The 13,836-nt window shown below is 41.2% G+C and overlaps 1 protein-coding gene across 1 annotated transcript in view; it reads right to left on the bottom strand.

Annotated features, from left to right (window-relative positions):
- Window positions 1-12,378, bottom strand: part of THOP1 (thimet oligopeptidase 1) — a 52,692-nt gene extending 40,314 nt beyond the window's left edge. The window contains exons 1-3 of the mRNA XM_001372939.5: window positions 12,084-12,378; window positions 8,083-8,286; window positions 6,254-6,402 (exon numbers count right to left, since the gene is read on the bottom strand). Of these exons, the coding sequence (XP_001372976.3) occupies window positions 6,254-6,402; window positions 8,083-8,286; window positions 12,084-12,363 (633 nt within the window). The 5' untranslated portion in view covers window positions 12,364-12,378. The remainder of the gene's footprint in view (window positions 1-6,253; window positions 6,403-8,082; window positions 8,287-12,083) is intronic.
- Window positions 12,379-13,836: the final 1,458 nt, after the last annotated feature.

Genomic DNA, 13,836 nt, shown 5'->3' with positions numbered 1-13,836 from the left:
GTTCTCTTTCCTTTTATGAAAATAGGGAATACCCTTCTCCTAGCTTATAGTGTCTTTTCCCAAAATAATTTCTTTTTTTCCTTTTTGAAACTGGGTTTTTCCCAATCTCTCCCAGCCTGGCTAATTCATGGACCATCTCATGCCAAAGCATAGGAAGTTTGGACCTATTGTTCCCAATATGGACTGCTTCACCCTTCCTTAGAAAGCCTGGGACCCCCCCTACCATTGGATGTTCATCATTATTAGGGCCAGATTTAGGGAAGATACTTGATCAGCCTTAGCCTCATGGCAACTAAGAACTTCCAGGTTCAAGTGATCCACCAGCCTTAGTCTCCCTTATTGTAGCAGGGATATCAGGCAGACATATCACTCCCAGTTTTCTATGATTTTTCAAGAGTCACTGACAATCTAAACATTTGGAAAAATATTAATTGCTCATGGATAGGCCAAGTCAATATAATAAAAATGACAATTCTACCTAAATTAATTTATTTATTTATTCAGTGCCATACCAAGTGAACTACCAAATTATTTTATATAGAACTAGAATATCATGGGAACTAATGGAAAAAAAGGTGACGGAAGGAGGCCTAACTGTACTAGATCTCAAACTGTACTATAAAGCAGCAATAATCAAAGCAATCTAGAACTAGCTAAGAAACTGAACGGTAGAACAGTCTTCTCTGATACACAGAGGCACACATGCCATGAGTTTGCCAATAAGCCCTATACCAAGATAAAATCAAAATGGATCTGTGATTTAGCTATAAAGAATGATACCATAACTAAATTATGGGGATACACAATAGTTTACCTGGCAGATTTTTGGAGAAGGGAAGAATGTGTGACCAAACAAGAGTGAGTATTATAAGATGTAAAATGAATAATTTCCATTATATTAAATTAAAAAGCTTTTATACACACAAAACTAATCTAATCAAGATTAGAAGGGAAACAACTGGGAAAAAATTTTCATAACAAATGTCTCTGATAAAGATCTAATTTCTCAAATTTATAGAGAACTATTCCTTCCTAGAACTATTGTCATTCCCCAATTGACAAATGGTCACAGGATATGAACAAGCAATTTTCAGATAAAGAAATCAAAGCCGCCAATAATCATATGAAAAAATGTTCTAAATCACATTTGATTAGAAAAATGCAAATTAAAACAAAGCTAAGGTACTACCTCACACCTATCAGATTGGCCAATATGGCAGTAAAGAAAAGTGGTAAAATGTTGGAGGGGATGTGGCAAAACTGGGACACTAATGCATTCTGGGTGGAGTTGTGAATCAATCCAACCATTCTGGAAGGCAATTTGGAACTATGCCCAAAGGGCTATAAAACTCGATACAATAATACTGCTACTGGGTCTGTATCCCAAAGAGATCATAAAAATGGGGAAAAGACCTACTTCTAAAAAAAATTATAGAAGCTCTTTTTGTAGTGGCAAAGAATTGGAAATTGAGGGGATGCTCATCAATTGGGGAATGGCTGTACAAATGTACCAGTGGTACATACTGGTGATGGAATGCTATTATAAAGCTGGAAAGATCTGCAGGAAGTAATGTAGAGCAAAATAAACAGAATTTGAAAAATATTATACACAATAACAGCAATATTGAACAATGACTATTTGTCAAAACTTGGCTACTCTCAGAAATGCAATGATCTGGGACAATCCTAAAAGACATGACAAGGAATGCTATCCCCCTTCAGAGAGAGAACTATTGAAGTCGTCTCTTTCACATCTGTATATTTGCAGTTTTATTTTAGGATTTTGGTTATGTATGAGTTTGCTCTTACAATAATGACCAATATGGAAGTATTTTGCATGACAATCTTTTTTTAAAAGAGTCACCAATAGCTCAGCTATCACATCAAATATTGTTCATCGAAGCTAGATAATTTTAATTTCTCCAGGGCAGCTGGGTGTCTCTTTACCATCATTTTACTTATGTTGGGAATGTTAGTTTGAGAGCTATCATCTTCATCCCACCTACCAGAAACAGAGGCTTCATCTCTCCATTGAGCTTTGCTTTTCTCCCAATATAGCAAAACAAAACCTTGTTTTCCTTAGGCTCTTTTGACAATTTCAATTCAATCTGAGTTTTATCATTCCTCATAATATCTTTCTAAATCTAAACCACCCTCTTACGTTCATCTCCTCTTCTTAGCTTTGAGTCTATCTTCCATATACTTACTAGATTAGAGAGATCCTAATGTGTCCACATTGTTTCTTTTCTAACAAATCCCATTTTCCCTACTCATTGGAATTGTTTCTATCTCTTCAGAATTTCATTCTTGTTCATATCCAATCTCCCTCAAAGTTGGAACTGACAGATTTCATGGAAGCATTTCAGGCCATGGGAGCCTACCAATCTTTTGCCTAAATTCTTTGAAATTTGCTTTCCTGAAATCTAGGATGCATGTCAGACTATACTCAAATTTTTCCTACTCTACCACAAACTCTAGGCCATATCCCCAAAAGGGGCCCATTCTGAATCCAAAAAAACCCAGTTCCTTCATCAGTGATAATCAGACCCACAAGAGTATGCCTCCTTTTAGTTTGTGGTCTTTTGAAGGTTAAAATTATAACTATAACTTTAAGAGGTTTTAGTTGCTTTGCTTTTGGCAAAGCGCTCTAGCAGGTATCTTGATAACTGTTGTCCTCTAGGTATATCATACCTTTGTGCTATATTCTGCCTCAAACTCATCTATTTCTTCCTTCTGTCCAGGTGGTCTGTAGTACAATCCAAATAACAAAATCACTTGTGTTTCTAGTCCATGACCTTTTCCCAAATACTTTCCATAATACTTTCCCCAACTGGTTCATAGATTTTTTCATATGAATATATTGTCTTAAGAAAAAAACAACTCTTACTTCCTGTTTTAGAATCAACACTAAGTATCAGTTCCAAGGTAGAAGAATAGTGAGGACTAGGCAATTGGGGTTAAGTGACTTGCCCAGGGCTAGGAAGTGTCTGAGGCCAGATTTGAACTTGGGACCTCCCCTCTCTAGGCCAGGATCTCAATTCACTGAGCCACCTAGTAGCCTCCCATTCATAATACCTTCTTAATATGTGATGCCCCTACCATCTTTCACCTATTCTGGTTTTTTTTTTTAATAAAACATACCCATCCAGAACTACAGTCTAGTCACAACAGAATCCCATCAAATCTCAGTAGTAACTATGAGGTTAAATTTGATCCTGTCAGCATAACATAGCTGTGTCCCATCCTGGGCATTTGCATAAAGACAGCTGAGTTCTACTATGGTGCTTTTCTTGAGTTTTGCTTTTCAGGACAGTTGTATTAATTCACAGATCTACCACCAAATGGATATTTCCATCTTTTGTTGTTTGCCAATTTTCTGGGTTTAAGATCAAATTTAGAGTTGTCTTGATTTGCATTTCTCTTATTAGTGACTTGGAGCATCATTTCATATGACTAGTAATAGTTTCAAATTCTTATTTTGAGAACTGACAAAATACATTTTTATCAGCCTTTGTTCGGTATATTCCATATCAATCCAGTAGTCAGTTAACCCTATATCACAAGTCATTAACCAGAAAGCCAAATTTCATTCTCAGGTGCCACCTTCTTAATGAGCTATTTACTTTCCAAATTAATTTTTCTTTTTTCCATCCCTTACTTTCAACAGGCAAAAGTGAAGAAAACACAATCTGCATCTTTACTGTCGTCAGTTTCTTGCCTAAGTATTCATAGTCATTGACAATCTGTTTAGATTTCTTCTGATGTCCGTGCCCATAATTTAAGCACCAGAGGTGAGTACTAAGATTACAACAGACTTCCTTTGTTACTAGACTGGCAAACAGATTCCTGAGCAAGCAATCACCAACGATTACTCTACTCTTTCCTGGGGGATCTTTTCCTCCCTGACAGTTTCTGAGGTTCTACTATCATTCTTGGGAGGGCCAGCACCTTGTTCCTCAGAGCATCTGGATTCTTCCCCTTCAGGAAGGGGGTAAATTCAAATTACACAGGGGTTCTTTTCCTCCTCCTTATCTGAGTAACACTGTTCTCTAACATCCTGACAAGGACCATCAAGTCTTCCCTCCTCTCCTCCACCCCAGAACTTTCCTTCCCACTGAGACCTTGCTTCTGTTTTCTTTAGGAACCCTTCTTCCTCTCTAACAACTTGAAGAATACAGAAGTGTTGTTCTAGTCCCTTCACCACCAGGAAGAAGCTCAGCCCACAACAGAGACACAGTTAAGTCATTAAACTGTGGCAGAAATATATAAATATCACATACTCAATGCAAATCCTCACTCTCCAAAATTATTGAGAAGTAGGCACAGTCCTACAGATTAGGTCTCACAAAGGACAACACAAGAACTTTATTGACTTTATTCTCAACACTTACATTTCTTCTTAGGCTTCACAGTGTTGTGGCTAAAGTACTAACTCTGTCATCAGAAGACCTGGGTTCAAATCTTGCCCTAAATATTTACTAGGTATATCACCTTGAAACCTATATCAGCCTTAAGCTCCTCACAAAATGGGCATAACTATACCTACTTCAAACGCTTGTTACAAAGATTAAACAAAATGCCTGTAGAGTGGAATGTAGACAAGAAATGAGGAGCCCAATGATAACTATGGCATCCACCTAAAGGCTACCTTCCTGTGTCTCTTTCCCCATCTGCAAAATGTGGATAATCACCTCTGCTGCACACAGTTTCTAACGTGAAAGTAATTCTGATAAACACAAACTGTGGTACGGCAGACAGTGTGAGGGCTAGATCAGAAGGCAGTTTAGAGGGCCAGCTCCACTCCTCTGTAACAGCAGAGGAAAGGGGGTGGGGGGTGGTCTCAGAATAAGCCATTGAATGGGATGAGAGAATGCCTCACCCAAGCAAGCTGTTCTCATAACAGAGATGCATTGGATCTGTCCCATAGTCTGGGGAGTTCCTTTATGCTAAGTTGGCTTGCCCTCCTTGTTTTCTCCCACCAGCAAACACATTTTCTGTGGCTGACTTTATGGTGATAGAAAACTAAAGGGGAAGTGTAGTATAGTAATTCCTTCATTAAGTTCTTGTGCCAGCTGTGTCCTTGTGTCCTTTCTGAATGGACCACTTAGCAGTTTCCTTCCCTGGGGGAATAGGTAGAACAAACTACAGTCTGTGAACAGAATAATACTCTGCTATAAAAAATGACAAAAAGGATAGTTTCTGGGAAACCTGGGAAGATTTGGATGAACTGTTGAAAAACAACAATAATGCTAAGAAAAAGAATCTGAAAGGCTTAAGAACTCTGATCAATGGAAAATGAACCACTTTATCAAAGGGATCTCTGATGAAATATGCCTCACTCATGGCAGAAAGACAACAGATTTCAAAAGGCAGAACAGTGCATATGGTTTTGGGCACAATGCAGGAATTTATTTTGCTTGACTGCATATTTATTATAAGGGTTCGGGTTTGGGTTTTTTTGAGTTGTTGCTTTCAATTTGGGAGGGAGGTAGACTGAAAGGTAGCAGTAGACATAGTAATACCATTTAAAAAAGAGAGAAAAATGCAAATGAAGCATTTTTTTAAATGTACAGAAAAAAATGGAAAGCAAAAGGAATCACACAGACAAGCAAGACAGCTTTTAAAGTTACATGTTAAATTTATTATATACTTAAATAGCTAGCTTTACACAAATAGATTGTTTCATGTACAATCCTCTTTTCCCATTCTACTAGGTATAAAGAAATGCCTACTTTTTTTGGTATTTAAGTTCAGAATAGCTTTTTTTTTAACTGAATGAAAATGTTATTGAAGTAAATTCCTGTGCCAACTGTACCTCTTCTAAATGGGCCAATCAGCAGTTCTCTTGTCTGGCTGAAAAAAATCATGGTCTATGAACAACTATCATCGCACCAAATATGAATAACTAAAAGAAACATGGAAATTCTTATAGGAAGTGGTATACAGTGAAGAAAGCAGAACCAAGAGAATAAGTTATTAATAACCCTAAAAAAAGTAGTTAAGTTCTGAGCAACTGTATTGAAGTACATTTCTGTCTTCTCAAAAAGAGGTGGGACTATGTTGATACAAATGTATTCTATGTTGCCCAATACAGTTGTTGAATTGGGTAGCTTTGCTTACAGGTTTCTCTGTTTCCAGAAGTTTTTGCTGGTTTCAGGAAGGGAGGCATTCAAGGGGAAATAACTGGCATAAAAACCGAAGGCAATGTTAAAACCAGAAGAAAAAAAAAAGGCCTTCCTACTCTGGTACTCACCTGCAGCCAGACAATCCTCTGGTACACATCCTGTCTCATGCTCATCTCAACATCAAACTCCGAGAGCTTTTTGTCAGCCTCAGTACTGGCTGTTCGGATATCTTTGGAGGGGGAAACATGCTGTGGAAAATCCAGAATGTTTCTCTGAACTGAAAAAAGGTCAAGCAGGGAAAAGTAGGTCATGTTGGGCAAGTGGTCAAGCAATAAACACTGATTTTAAACCTCCCCAGTGAGTCACAGAATAATTATGAGAGCCTCACCTGATCTCCCAACAGCCCTGTGAGGAAGGCAGGACTGGTCTTATTAAATGGAAATGTTACAAATCAGAAAAACTGCAAATCTTGTTACAAATGTGAAGGAGAGCCCAGGCTAAACCCCAGGCTTCCTGACTTCTCAGAATCCAGGGCTCTCTCTCCACTGCCCTGCCATCTTCCTATCTTCCTTCCTCCCCCAAGTGATACCACCAGAGATGAGAGAGATGAGGAAGATATGACAGTGAGTGAGAGAGAGAGAGAGAGAGAGAGAGAGAGAGAGAGAGAGAGAGAGAGAGAGAGAGAGCGAGCACATATGGAATGAATTGGGAGATTTTTTTTCCCCAGGTATGGGTTGGATGACGTTTCCTTTGAGGTCCCTTCCATCTGTGAGATTCTGTGAAATATCCCATTATCAGGAAGAATTCATATCCTCTGCTTAGGAAAACAAGAAGAAATAAAAGGAAAGCAGATTTCTGTTTTCAAGAAGGAATACCATAGCAACTAAAGCTCTCCCAGAATGAAGTGGTCTGTCCAGAGGTAGGTCACAGAAAGTGTTAATTCACCCTAACAAGCATCTATTTTATGTGCCCCACACTGTCTGCCTTCAAGGGGCTTACATTTGATTGGGGGTGGATGTGGCTAGAAGAAAATGTGAAATATTGAAAGAGGGGGAGATCTGTGACTTCACTGGCACAAGGGACCACCATAAGGAAGCTTGTGTTACCTAAGCAGATGTGCTCTGTGACCTTGAGCCTCCTCAGACTGCTGGTCCAGCCACCAAGAGATTATATGGCTTCTGTAGTGACACTGCCAGGATCAGGAAAGGCCTTTCGTGGGGGTGGGTACTTAAGCTGAGCCTTGAAGAAAGGAGAAGGCTCTAAGAGGTGATAGGGAGGAAGGAGTGTTTCAGGTATGGAAGATGGCTTATGCAAAGGTAAAGAGACAGATGAAATGCCATGGATGAGAAAACAGCAAGTAGATCCATCTACTTGGAAAATAGAACGCATGAGGGGATTGGAGTGAAGTAAAATGGCCAATGGACTAATGGAATTTACTTCTGGAAATAATTTAGCTCAATGAACATTTACAAGCAAAAATAAGGTATTTGGGGAAAGGGAAAGAAGATACATCCTGAAATGAAGGTGATATTGAAAACAAAGGATATCAATAACATTTTTTAAAGGGGAGGGACAGATGGGTGCAAAGCAAGAGGGACTAATAGCATGGTGTTCTCCACACCCTTATTACCCAATTTATATTATTAATTTAATTGGGTGAGGGAATGGAAGGTGACAAAGGGAACAAGAAAACAGAAAGCAGCCAGATTTGGCAGGAGAAAGAAAACAATTCACTGTCAACTTGAAACAGGTAGATTTGAAGAGGCTGAAAAGAACTCAAGTTTCATGGGTGTAATCTGAGTTGGCTCTTGGATGTAAGTCTGTAATTCAAACTGGTTTTTTAGGTTCCTAGTTCTTAGCTAATGGAGCTGATGGTTTGGATCTCTGAACTTTGCTGCTGAGTTTGTTTATACTGGGTAGTAGTCAATCACAAACAAGGCCATAACCTAAAATTTACCTGTGTATTCCACTTCCACATCAGCCAATGCTTTGAGAGTACTCTCATAGGATACTTCTTCAAACTCCTGAGATCCCACTTGATCATACACACGCTTGGTTTTTTCAATGAGTTCATTAGTAAGATTTTCAATCTGTCCTGCTGTCAAGTCCCACCTTAAGTGGTTTGCTACAGAACATGGAGACACGTTATCCAGGACATCTCCTGCACAACAAAGACAGATATATGGATTGGTGAAATGGATAAACAAATAGCACATGCTTACTGATGCCCACCCAGATACAATCTTGTAGGTATCTTAGAAGCCCCAGCATTTATCTTTCCTGCTATAGGGAGGGAAACTGAGGTATAGTTTCTCCAGAAGTAAAGAACCAAGTTCTATATTAGTATATCACCTTCCCATCACAGTACACAAAATAGGGTCTAAGAGAATGGAATTTCAAGTATCATCAAACATTTACAGGACATTGACTAAAGTTCAAAGCACTATCTAGGCCAGTGATGGTGAACCTTTTAGAAACCATGTGCTATGCCCCATTTCCCCCAGACCAGAGTGCCATGCCCTGCTCCCAGAGAGCAAGTGGCCTCCCCGCCCAGTCACTGCCTTACCCCAGACAATGGAGGGAGAAAGAGAGGGAAGTGGACTGAGTACTCCACTCAGAGAAGGGAGCAGCTCTGCCAGAGTCCCTCTACCTTTCTAGTAACTACTGGGGACAGTGCACCCACGCTTAGAGAGGTCTCGCATGCCATCTTTGGCACATGTGCCATAGGTTTGCCATTATGGGTCTCGGCACTGACAATACAGAGGAGTCTAAAACCATGCTAGTTGAAGAGATGGGACATAAACATACAAATGTACCCAAATAGAAGTGTTCTCTTCCTCATATGATCTTCTAACACTCTGTACTCTTCAGTTGTCACTTAAACTTGCTTATGTCTCTCTTTTACTGGGCCCTGCTAGACTATAATCCCCAAAAGGGCAAACTATCATTCATTTTTGCATCCTTGCCAGCACCGAGTAGAATGCTCAGCAGAGACACTAAATAAATGTGCACCAAATCAGTCTTTTTCTCTCCAGCTAATCAGATACGAAGTCTAGACATTTCCAATCCCACAATATCATGTGTTTTTCTCATTAGTCCCCTCCTTTTTTGAGGGGTGAGTAAGGGGATGTGTTTTGTTTTGAAACAACAGACAATTTAAAAAAACTCCCCACAGTGATTGTAACTGGTGGTATTCATCTCTTCCCATTTTTGTAGTTTAACAATAAGAGAAAGGACACGTGTTTAACTTTGAGAGGAGGGTAGCAACATTGTTATTGGACTCAGATTTTATAGCCATTTAGTCTTGTTTTTATTTACACTGTTGCAGTTATTCTGTATGTTGTTCTTTGGCTTTGCTCCATGTAACATTTAAATCTTCCCATGTTTCTTGATGTTCTCTCTCTTTCCTTCTTTTGTTCCCATAGCCACCATCCTACTTTAGGTCCTCATTACCTGGACTATTGACATTGCTTTTTAACTGGTTTTCCTGGTTACCAATCTCTCCCCATTGATCTCTTCTACCTTTGACCTAATCTTTATCAATCCATTTCTCACTACTCAAAACCCTTCAGTTTTAAAGTTGTCTACAGAAACAAGTATACATTCTTTCTCTGGACATTGTAAGCCCTGGACAATATGGGTTGTGGTTCCAACCTAACCTCCAAGCTTTATCATGCATGACTCCTTTGAGTTAGCCAAACTGGATTTCTTTGTTCTCCTCTCACCTTTTCTCTTACCTTCCTCCTTTCTCATTCTTTCCTAAAATGGATCTCTTTTAATGGATCCCTTTCTTTAAGCTCAGGCACCACTCTTCCATGACCCTTCCAGTCAAAGGTAATCTCTCCTCAAATTTTACACACAATTCTGGATTTCTCCTTTACATTTAACCACCCATATGCTCTTTATTACTGATATTTGTGTATTTGTTTTTATCTCCTCTATTGGACTGCAAGCTCCTCAAAAGTAAGGATGTTTTCCATCTTTTTATTCATTGTATCCAACCTCTGGTCCCTGTGCTCAAGCTCAGCAGTCAGGCATAAAAGGATGCTCTCTAGCAGAATGAGAAGCCTCAACTTTTGCACTCAACCACTGGGGAAGAGAATGGAAGAATTTGGAAGGATCCAGAGCCCCAGCCTCAGGAGAGCCCAGGCTTCTTAGGAACTAATCATGAGCCCAAATCTAATAGAAAGTATGGGTCTAGTGAAATAAGCAATGCTTGCCTTTACTGGGGTGACTCTGGCTTCCCAATTCCCTAGACTAAGCAAGCAACCATATTTAGAAAAGGAAAATCTGGTTGGGTAGAAAGTTCTCTTTTTCCCCTGAGAGAACTTGAATGCCTAGGCTCTCTCAAATATAGAATAGAGGATGAGCAACATCAGCTTGAAATGGAGGCGAGGGGCTAGTGGGAAGAGGAACTCTAGGCTCTTCTCCTAGATACTACAGTATTAGAGGGAAGTCTGGTGGGACATGGAACATTAACCTCTGCTGATGTAATAATCTGGGCTTCTGTTTCCAGAGCCCAAACCTATGCCTCAGGACTAGAAGGCATGGCACCTTTTGAGAAACCCAATATCTGGTGGTGGTCCCTAGTCCCAGTTCCTACCTTGAAATTCAACACAGAGAAATGGGATGCTCTAAGAGGACCAGGTGGTCTAAAGTAGACTTTTTGCCTCAGTTACCTCTTCTCTTCCTCAAACTATTGGTATCTTCTCTTGGAAATTACTTTCCATTTGAATCAAATGGATAACAGATAGTTTTAAAAAATTACATTTTATATACATAGTTATTTGCAGTTTGTCTACCCATTAGAAGGTGAACTCCTGGAAAAGGAATGTTTTTGTCTTGTCTTTTTTCTTAAGTGTTCAGTACAGTTCCTAGCACATGAGTGCTTAATATGTTTTACTGACTGACTGATGGACCAACTTGCATAATTTAGCCAGTTTCTTCATCTGTAAAATGAGAGGATTGAACCAGATGACTAATAAGGTTAATAAGGTCTCTTCCAACTCTAAATCTATATAATCCCGTGAAAAGCATTAGAGATGGAGCTGAGAAGATCTGGTAGAATCATAAGATTCCAGCTTTGGAACTGGAAATGATCTGAAGAGACCATTCAGGCACATCTATAACATGGCTTCAGGGCTTGAAAGGACTTCAAGTCCATTCACCTTTTTATGAATAAGGAAATTTAGGATTAGAGAGGAAGTAATACCCAAGATCAAAAGGCAGCAAAGAAACAGACGAAGAATTTTAACCAGAACCTCTGACTTCAAACCCAGAGTTCTCGGCATTAGACCACATTGACTCTCCTATTCAGCTTGATGGAGGAAGCTGGAGAGCAGAGGAGTGATTTGTCCAACAGGTAGTAAGTAGCTGAACCCAGACTCTCTGTGTACAAACTTACAGCTTTGGTCTACTGCAACTTTCCCTGAAACCCCCAGAATCATGGAAGGGGGTGAGGGTGGAATGGAGGTTCGAGCAGCCCCAGTATTACAAGACCCAGACTCCCCGGTTCCCAGTCCCTGTATCCAAAACTTCAAGGGTACCTTGGCTAATAGACTGAAGTAGGGGTGGGGTGAAGGTGGGGTTTGGGGGAGATTGTGCTGAGGAGTCCCAGGATTACTGGACTTGGGCTCCCTAGCTACCAGTCCCTTCACCCAGAAGGATAAGGTTGCCATGGCTGAAGATCCCTGGGGTAGAAGGAAGGGAATGTGAGAAGTATACAAGCAGCCCCAATACTATAGAACCCCAGTTCCCAGTCCCGGCACCCAGAACAAGGGGACCCTGGCTAGTGGTTCCTGAGGTACAAGGGAGTGGTCGGGGGGGGGGGGGCTGTATTCTAGGACCAAGCTGCCTGGCTTCCAGACCCTGCTCCCTCTCCCTCAGGAAGGCTGCCCTAACGGGAGCGGCGTGGACAGCGGCCCTCGATGGAGAGGGAGAGCGAGAGCGAGGGAGTACCTGTGGGGGGCGCCATGGTGATGGCTGCAAAGGCGGGAGCGGCGGCGGCGGAGGGGCCCGGGCTGCAGAGGAACTTAAAGTGTGGCTGGCGCTGCCGGATACGGCTTCCTGCTCCAAGGACTCCTCCTCCGTGGACTGGGGAAAATAGACCAGTCACCCAAAGACTTCTGGGAGCGCGGCGGAAACCAGAACCATAGAGACGAGCGGTGATAGGGACAGAGCGTCCACCTTCTCTCTGGCGCTGGCTAGGATCCTGGAGGACTAACCTTCTCTGAGGCATCTGACTCCCAAACCGCCGCGGGGTAGAGTTTCGAAGAGGTCGCTGGGGTTCGGTTTCCCATAGAAATCCCAAGGCAGGAGTTCCCTCACTCCAGACCCTGCCAGCTCTGCTGTCTTTATTCCTTAAGGGAATCCCAGGATTGAAGAGGAGGAAAGGACCTCTCATTTTACACATGAGGAAAGTGAGGCCGGAGAGGGCGAGCTGCTCCGAGGCGCACTGATGTCCTATCTGTCCTTGAAAGCCCTACTCCTGGCAGCCAAGTAGCACAGTGCATAGAGCACCAGGCTTGGAGACCGGGAGTTCCTGGGTTCCAAATTTGGTCTCAAACACTTCTTAGGTGTGTAACCTTGAGCAAGTCACTTAACCCCATTTGCCTATCCCTTACCGATTCTGTCTTAGAATTGATCTAGGACAAAAGATAAGGGAAAGAAAGAGGAGGAGAGATGAGAGAGACCCGAGATTTGCTGTTATTGTTTAGCCTGCCCAACACTTCTTGATCCCATTTGGGATTTTCTTGGCAAAGATCCTGGAGTTATTTCCCATTCCCTTCTACAGTTCATTTTAAAGATGAGGAAACTGAAACAGGGTTAAGCGACTTGCCCAGGGTCACAAAGCTAAGAAGTGGCTGAGGCTAGATTTGAATTCAGGTCTTCCTGACTCCAGGCCCAGCACTCTATCCACTCTGCCAGAGAGCTACCCCAGAGACCGGGATACATAGTGAATAAAAGACCTACCTTGGCATGAGAAAACCCCGAGTTCAAGTCCTAACTTTCAGATATACAATTTGTATGGCCTGACCTTCACTCTTTCAGTGTCCCAGGCCACACCCTTTGTCTATCAGGCACATGTAAATTGCTGATCTCCAACTCCTTGTAGACGTCTGGAACTGGATGTGCCCTAAACATTTAAAACTAAACAGGTCCAAAACTGAACTCATTTCCTTTCCCACTACTCTTTTCAAACCCACCCTCCTCTTCTGAATTTCCTGATTACAGTTGAGAGAACTACCTTTCTGCCTGTCACCTAGGCTTACAAGTAGTCTCTCTTACTGCATATCCACAACTTTATCCAATTTGTTTCCAAATCTTGCCCATTTTATTTTACTGATTGATTTAGAATATTTTTCCATGGTTACATGATTCATGTCGTCTTCCTCCCCTCTTCCTTTTCCCCCTCCTAGGGAAAGAAGGAAGGAAGGAAGGAAGGAAGGAAGGAAGGAAGGAAGGAAGGAAGGAAGGAAGGAAGGAAGGAAGGAAGAAAGAAAGAAAGAAAGAAAGAAAGAAAGAAAGAAAGAAAGAAAGAAAGAAAGAAAGAAAGAAAGAAAGAAAGAAAGAAAGAAAGAAAGAAAGAAAGAAAGAAAGAAAGAAAGAAAGAAAGGAAGGAAGAAAGAAAGAAAGAAAGAAAGAAAGGAAGAAAGAAAGGAAGGAAGGAAGGAAGGAAGGAAGGAAGGAAGGAAGGAAGGAAGGAAGGAAG

The sequence above is a fragment of the Monodelphis domestica genome, chromosome 3 (genome assembly GCF_027887165.1).
Source record: "Monodelphis domestica isolate mMonDom1 chromosome 3, mMonDom1.pri, whole genome shotgun sequence".
In the NCBI taxonomy this organism is placed as follows: Eukaryota; Metazoa; Chordata; class Mammalia; order Didelphimorphia; family Didelphidae; genus Monodelphis; species Monodelphis domestica.
Note: the sequence above shows the minus strand (reverse complement) of the source record. Positions and strands in the feature narration are given on the sequence as shown.